We start from the raw sequence: 7715 nt of genomic DNA on the forward strand, positions 1-7715 counted from the left end.
ATGCCGCATAGAGAGCGCCAGTCACGGTCAGAGTGCATGTTGCGGGTTGAGCTGAAGAACCCCAGTGGCACACAGGCAACAGGCGACTCGTATTAAGTAGCAGCACACGTGCGTTTGGTCCAGCGAGGGACGTTGACATTGTCAGCAGTACTGCACAAGGGATTTGGACGTAGGAGAGACCACACATCTAATTTGCCGACACCCAACGCCCACGAGGCTGGACGGAGCGATGTGCTGGTGGTGCTGCATGCGCGTACTGGAAAAGTGTTTACCTCGGAACGATATCGTTCGAGAGCTGGCACCGTATTTGCAGCATGTGCACCAGGAAGACGCGCCGGACGACGACACGCGACGAGGTGGGGACATGGGTGGCCCATGGGTGCGGTCGCAGTCTCCCTTGGGCTTCGACAAGGACTCGGCTACGTCAAGCGACTCTCTGCGCCACGTGAATGCAAATTATCCGTTGCGTCACAGTCTTGACTGCGAATTAAGTCTACAAACCGACGTGATACAAAGCAGACCGCTGAATTTTATGGGGAGGAGAAAGCTGGACGCCGGCAGTAGTCACGAAGGCAATCACCAGGGCTACCGGGATTTTAAGCTTGTAAAAGAACACACGAGTTCCGCTGAATCTCTTAAAAATCAGGACGGGCTGCGAACTATTTTGTCCCAGGAAAGCCCTCAGAATCAAAATCAGGATCGAGATAATTCGACCGCAATCCTTCGTCTTGCAAAAGGGGATGGAGAAAGTGGAGGTAGCAGTACGCATAGCCTGGATGTATCAGGATCGGAGTATTCAGGGGCAGGCTCGAACAATACAACTTTTAGCAGAAGGAGTATGGTTACGAAAATCAAGACTGACTTGGGCGATTTAACTCCTGTGAGGTGGGAAAAGGTTGTGATTGTGCAGGTTTCAGTGCAGGGATTTCGTGAAATGATGAGTCAGGCCAAAGATTTTATGGAGGACGCCAAGCTGCTTTACGAGCACACGGTGCTTTCTCGTCTGGCCTCTGAGTATGGCGGACAGGAAATATTAAGCCACTCGAGGTCGGGGCTCTTTGTCATTGCCTTTGCCTCTGAATTTCACGCTGCCAAGTGGTGCCTCTCGCTTCAACTTAGTCTCGTGTACGCTGCGTGGAATGATAAATTACTGAAGCAATTTGATGATATGAAGGAAATTCTGGTGACAACAACGGGTAAGACCAAGAAAAATATGCTTTTATATCGTGGTTTTCGCGTTCGGATGGTGATACACACGGCAGATCCAGATGTGAACCCCGAACTGTCACTATGCGAAGCAGTGAAGTGGACCAAGACAGTGAGTGAATATGCACATGGAGGGCAGATTGTGTTGAGTGACAGTGTGTGGGATCGCCTTAAAGAGCAACTAGTCCAATTAGGCAATCCTGTTGTTGAAGACCTGGGTGGCCACGCGGTCCTTGGGGATGAAGTGTTGCTCATGCTTTTGTTGCCGCGGGATTTGGAACTGCGAAGGTTTCCTACTTTAAAAAGCCCACAGCAACTCTCCTTGGGAATGCGAGATGCCCCGTCGGCACACAAACCCGTTACGATGGTATTTACATTTATTGAAGGTGCTCGGCCTCTCGTTCGTTGTCATGCGGAAGAACTTGCCGATCGTATCAAGACATTGTGTATGGTTGCTCGCGAGCTGTTGAAAAAGCACAATGGCTACGAGTGCCAGGAGCTGCAGGGTGATTTTATGCTGGCCTTTTTTACGACTGCAACTGCCATTTTGTGGTGCGGAGAGTTTCAGTTGCGTATTCGGCAAAAATTTTGCGAGTGGGATCTTGAAAACGAAAATCAAGAGTTACGCTTTTCAATGTCAATGGGTATTGAAACTGGCGTGCCAGCTAGTGTGAGTCCACACAAAACAAGTGGACGTGCAGACTATTTTGGTAATATCGTGAATCAGACGGCACGTATTGCCAAAGCTGCACATGGGGGCCAAGTATTGATCGGCGGGGATGCGTGGAGTGCTTTTTGTACTGCCCAGGCTACTTGTCCTAGCCAACAAATTATTGCGATTGCGGAGAAGATTAAGGACATTCCAGGTTTTACTGTCTTTCACTTTAAGGCTCATGGTTACTACAGCTTCAAAGGTATATCAAAGCCCATTGGCCTTATTGAAGCGATTCCAATTGATGTTCAATCACCAGTGCTTAGCTTGGAGCTTGTTACTCTTATTCGCGGACGTACTCCTAAATCGAAGCGTATTGATGATGCAGCGCTTGCAAACCAAGCGAAAACGACCGTGTCAGACGTTCCATCAGAGTTGGTGCGTCTACGACATGGAGGTGAGCAGCCGAACAACTCGATCCGCGAAACGGAATTTGATTTAAACTTGTCATGGGATGACAGCATTTTCGTATTTGAAGACATTGACGAAGAGGAGATGGAGGACAAAGAGTTTGGACGTGGGTCAGCCAGCCAAATGGTCTATGGTAGTGTGGCTCTTGCCATGCGGAATAGCACCCTTAACCATTCTCGACTAATGGCTCAGCTTCGTTTGTCGGGCATGGAGGGATCTAACACACGGTCAGAACGCGGCTCAGCTAATGCAATCGGTTCTGAAGACATGAATAGAGTGTAAGCAAAAGGAAAGCGTGTGGTTTCGTGCCCTACTTGGTCTCTTATTTTTGACAAGTAATGAGATGAAGTACTAAGTCTGCCATGAGGGGACGCTCGGATAAGCCAGGTTGCGTTTTGTTGTGCAACTAATAAATTAATTTTTGTTTGTCGGGGTTTAATTTGATTTACACGTCTTGTCATTGATCTAATATTAGGACGTGATTGCTCTTGAAGGTGCTCTCCATGTGTAGATATTATTCGCAAGCACAAAAGAAAGAACAGGAATAAGAGGTGGCTATTTCCATACGCGCTAAGTTGATATCGACAAGAGCTCTTCAAAAATGCGAAATTTTGAAGTGATAAAAGCTAGACAAGATGTCTCTTGCAGGTAATGTTGTTGCGGATGCGCAATGGGAACTCATAATTTTAAATGGCAACTATCAGGAGCTAGACACATGAAAAGATTGTCAATTTCTTTTGCTGTGTTCGGACCGAAAAAAGAAAAAGGGTACAAAGATCAGCTTCTCACTAAAAACTGGCAACATTCAAACTGCGTCGGTTTTCTCGTGAGGCGGGACTTCCATGCCTCACGTGGGATGATCCCTGCATCTGAACATCCTTAAAAGATAGTAGACAATAGCACGAACTCATACTATCCTATCAACTGTATAAATACATGGTCTAACTTGCGCAAAAAAAAGTTTTTGTTAGGCTTGCTATTCAGAGGTTCATTTTTGGACTTTTCACGGAACGCTGTCAAGAGTCGCCATTTTGCATTGAGCAAAACCAGCAGTATCTCATCACACTTTTTAACCGCGATCCATTCTTCGCCGTTAATATCAGGTATTTTTCAACGAAAGTAGAAGAAGTGTAGTGTAGTCTAGCCTGAGTGTAGATAATTAAGGACCTCCAACAATCACATTTAAAATGTAATATTGCTTGATCCTCAATCTCTGCAAAAAAGTGGATATTAAGCTCGCCTTTGAGCATGAATGAGATTTTGCGTCGCCATGAAGCATCTCCGATCAAATATTTGCATGGTATGGCTCCCAGCACGATTGCCGAGACTAAAGTGCTGCAGCAAAAGAGCTGACGGGCCAATCTTTCGCAAGTTACAAATTTCCTACAGTGCGCTGCTACTTTTAATTCAGGCCAAATCCGTTGAATCGTAGATGCTCTAATACCTTCAGTTTTCGTCGTCTCGATGAAGGGTTTGGTCTGCACGAGTAGCTGATGTAAATTGCGACAAAATTTTCTCTATGATGCCAAACTTTACCTTGGCGGTAGCTTACAGACCCATTACATACAGCTGTTAATGTAACTCTTTCATAATCAAGCCGCCGAAAGCTTTGTTGCCAATTGTAAAATGTGCTCTCGATGGTATCCATTTCCAGTAGCTTGTTTTTTCAAGCTCATGCAATTAACTTATTAATGTATTAAAAGCTCACCCCTTCATATAAAGCGATGCTGACTTCATGCGCTTTGAAATATAGAGGTGTCGCGCACGCTCTTTATTATCGCATTGTAATAAAATTCTACAATCACTAAGGTGCTGCGTCATGTAGACATGAAAAGTGCTTTCTTAGTATTTTTGTTCATGTAACTGCTCAACATCGTGCTACAAATCAGAGCGAGTTTGTGTAAACACGTCAGTTCTTTGTACTTTCTGCCGAGCGCATGATACTTGAAATGCCCTCGCAACTTTAAAATGTACGTGAAGTTTGACTCCTTGATGAGCCGGTATTTTTTTTGGATGCCGGAGGCATTAACACTTCAAATACTACGTACCTCTCTTTTTATCTTGGTGCGACCAGAAAGGAACGAAAACTAAAAAGGTTGATAGTAGGCCACGGCGCTCGTCAAAATTTGTCCCTTGACGATACATGCGACTGTGTTGATTGCTTTTGAACTTCATGCAAAGTAGTGCGTAGAACGTAGGATGCAGTAACAACACGTGGCAACCATCATAATTTGAGGCTTGACTCTATTCAAATCCAGCAGCTTTTATGAGCTGCTTGTTCATCAACTTATGACGCACTTAAGTCCAATCGGCAAGATCGCTTTCATCAATTGGTTGTTGCTGACCATGAGTCTGTGCGTACCTTTATAATCGCAAAATTTGTAGGACACAAAAGGAGGTTAGTTGAAGTGATTTCTTGTGCAGTAACTAATGACTTGTTGGCATGAGACGACAGCGGAGTTTGACTTGAGGTTAGAAACAGACATTTTGTGACCATGTCAAGAACCGTCTAGTAATCAGCAAAACGCAACTCTTGCGACAAATATCGAAAATTTTCGACTGTTTCTACTATTCCGTTCTAGAAAAACAACCTTCGAGCAAGATTAAGTTTTCTTTTTCTTACTATCTGGCTTTGTATTGCGGTCAAAATTGAGCTACTCCATACAAGCGCCGCATTACATGTATCTGACGCCAACGAGAATAAAAAGCGAAAAGAGTGGCTGGAGACGTAGTTAATGTGACCTTGGTCACGGAGCGATTAAAGTGAATTCTTCTAGTAACAATCAGTAGGTGACAATTATTCGGTCAAACCCATGTTGACCTCGCCATTGAATATGGCGGCAGCAGCCGCAAAACGCTCAGCCTGTTGCTGCTGGAGCTCTGTCATGGACATCAAAAAGGCAGGTTCTTGCTGGTATTTCATCATTGCTGCCTGCAGTACCTCGCGCGTCAGTCCGTGCTTCGCGTGAATCTCAGCCGACAAATTGTCGGCGCGCTTGACATATCTCTGGTTGATAGCTTCCTCCTTGTTGTCAGGATCGAGTTCCTTCACCTCAAGGCACACCTCTTCCATGGCCACGTTCAGTGACTCCATGGTCTCCTGCATGATTTCAATAAATTTAGTCAACGTGAGCTCGGCAGGCACTTCGACGTCGCTATAACCGCCACCGGTCATAACACGATAAAGCTCCTGAAGTTTTGAGACAGCATTGGCAACTTCCTTGTCGTCTTCTTCTTCAAAGTACTCTGTGGCCAATTTAACTTCATCTTCCGTGGTCTGGAACTTGGCATACACCTGCGACTCAATAGCCTTCATAGCCTCTTCAAACTGGCCCATAAGATAAGAGGCGAGCTGGTCCTCAGGTAAAGAGCGTCCATTTTGAGATGACTCCTGACGAATTTTGGCCTCCAGCTTAGCAAGTTGCATCTACGGGTGATAAACACTTAGTCAACTGTATCGGCTGGTAGCAGATAGTTTCACGTACCACGACTTGGCCCATTTGTGTGCAAATAGTCTCAAGAATGCTCAGAAGCTGCTCTTTGTGTAGATTTGGCACCTCACGCACACCTTCATCCTGCTGACTTTTTTTCTTCGCGTCCTGTATGCGCAATATTTTCCTCATCAGTTCATTGTATAATCGCGAAAGAAAAGTCGTCATGTATTCATACGGTGGAGTTAACTTTGCGGGTAAATGCGAAAATTAGTAGCGTGACAGCTGCCACAGTTGAGATGCCTATAATCACCACGGGCTTCGTCACATGCACCATTTCGCTGCGTAAGTAGAAGGAGGGAGTTGCCCGCCCAAGTATTTCTTGTATGTGAGTGGATGCAGTGGAGCGGCTGTCGGTTAGTACCGGTAATTGTTGTCGACTGACAGGATTAATAATACCGGTTTCTTTCACCTAAGCAGCGGTTCGAAACAACGTCAGTATCACCCGAATCGTAACGTCGCCCAAAGGGTACTTAAAAAGTACAAATTGGAATTAATGCTAGTGTGATGATATTTGACGCAGATCGTGCATTATTGGCTTATTGGTAAAAGAGATGCGAAATGAGCATATTTTTATGATGCTAATTTTGCTACGAACTTGTGTAAAGTGTAACAAAGGCATATTTCGCTGGTACTGCCTCAGTACTAGCTAACTAACATGAAGGCAAAGGTGCCGCCGGATACTTCACGTACATGGCGTGCACAGGAAGGGTTTTAAGTTGCTAAGAATTCTTCGCAACTAAACGTCAATACAAAGGTAGACTCAGTATAGGGAAAAATGTAAAACTGTATTCAATATACAAAGTCCCTACCTGCTACAATCTTCTTAACCTGACTTAATATATTAATCTAAGTGTGTATTGCGACTAATTGGTCACCGCCCATTCGCGCGTCTAGCAGCGATTGGCGGGGTAGATTTAAAAATTTAATTGGGCCAATGAACAGAACTGTCACATTGCCGCTACAAGATTACCGTGTATAGTTGTAACGCGGCAGCTTTTGCTAGCACTGACAACAGTACTAGCTAACCTAGACTTACAATAGTGAAGGTGAGATGCCTCGATTAATTCACGTACAGTGGCGTGCAGAGGAAGTTTACAAGTAGCTAAGAAATCTAAGCTTCTAGAGGTCGATACTAACGCTTTACTATAGAGAGCTGTATTTAATATTAAATTCCTACGTAATGATCTTCAATCGACTGACTTTAATTTTGATGAATTCGAGGAAATACAATGCGTTTTTACTACGTTTTTTGGTAAATTTCCCCCTTAGAACACCAAGGTATTCTGCTGAACGCGTCTATGCACTTGAGAATGACGTTAAACTTCACGTGGAAGAGTGTGTTGCTTTCTTCAAAGTCGTCAACTCCTTGTTGAAATGCAGCAAATGTACCAGCCTACAGGGTGTTCCTATTGACGTGGAGTGCGACGGGGATGCTGACAAGGAAATCGACATAGACATGTATGGGTGAGGAGGAGAGATGTGTTGGTGTTGGTCGGGAGGCTGGAGGTCACGCTATTGCGGCAGACGAGTGTAGGGTGACAAAGTAGGCGATGTCGCAGCGTGGCAGGCATGTTGGGCGGGTTGCGGTGATGCTGCCGAAATCTAATCTCAGCGGCGTTATTTTCTTACGCAGATTTCGATTTCGAAAAAAATGCAATGAATTATTAATTATACATGTAAAGCGCCTCCTTGCGATCGTCCAATCGTCCGTTGTAACGATTGGCGGGGTCGTTTCAAACTGAAATGAACCAATCAATAGAACTAATGTCTTGTCGCGTCAATATAACCACTGTAGACGGGCACGTCGCAATGCGGCCACGCTCTACTTAGCACACACCCTAGCACAGCGAGGAAGCGGTTTGCACCTGCTTCTCTTGCGTGCAGTGAGGTAG

General features: G+C 45.1%; 2 protein-coding genes across 2 annotated transcripts; one reads left to right on the forward strand and one right to left on the reverse strand.

The window, feature by feature from the left end:
* Nucleotides 1–229: 229 nt before the first annotated feature.
* Nucleotides 230–2611, forward strand: CCR75_009684 (uncharacterized protein; the record flags this gene model as incomplete). Its single annotated transcript, XM_067967723.1, has 1 exon — nt 230–2611. One exon carries the CDS (start codon nt 230–232, stop codon nt 2609–2611), a length of 2382 nt encoding a protein of 793 aa, XP_067817856.1.
* A 2035-nt stretch (nt 2612–4646) lies between these two features.
* CCR75_009683 (uncharacterized protein) lies at nt 4647–6126 on the reverse strand. The gene is made up of 3 exons (XM_067967722.1): nt 5999–6126; nt 5815–5928; nt 4647–5756 (listed from the first exon to the last, which is right to left on the reverse strand). The coding sequence occupies exons 1-3, from the start codon at nt 6095–6097 to the stop codon at nt 5127–5129; spliced, it is 843 nt and encodes a 280-aa protein (XP_067817855.1). The 5' UTR covers nt 6098–6126; the 3' UTR covers nt 4647–5126.
* Nucleotides 6127–7715: the final 1589 nt, after the last annotated feature.

This window comes from Bremia lactucae, linkage group LG11 (genome assembly GCF_004359215.1).
Source record: "Bremia lactucae strain SF5 linkage group LG11, whole genome shotgun sequence".
In the NCBI taxonomy this organism is placed as follows: domain Eukaryota; phylum Oomycota; class Peronosporomycetes; order Peronosporales; family Peronosporaceae; genus Bremia; species Bremia lactucae.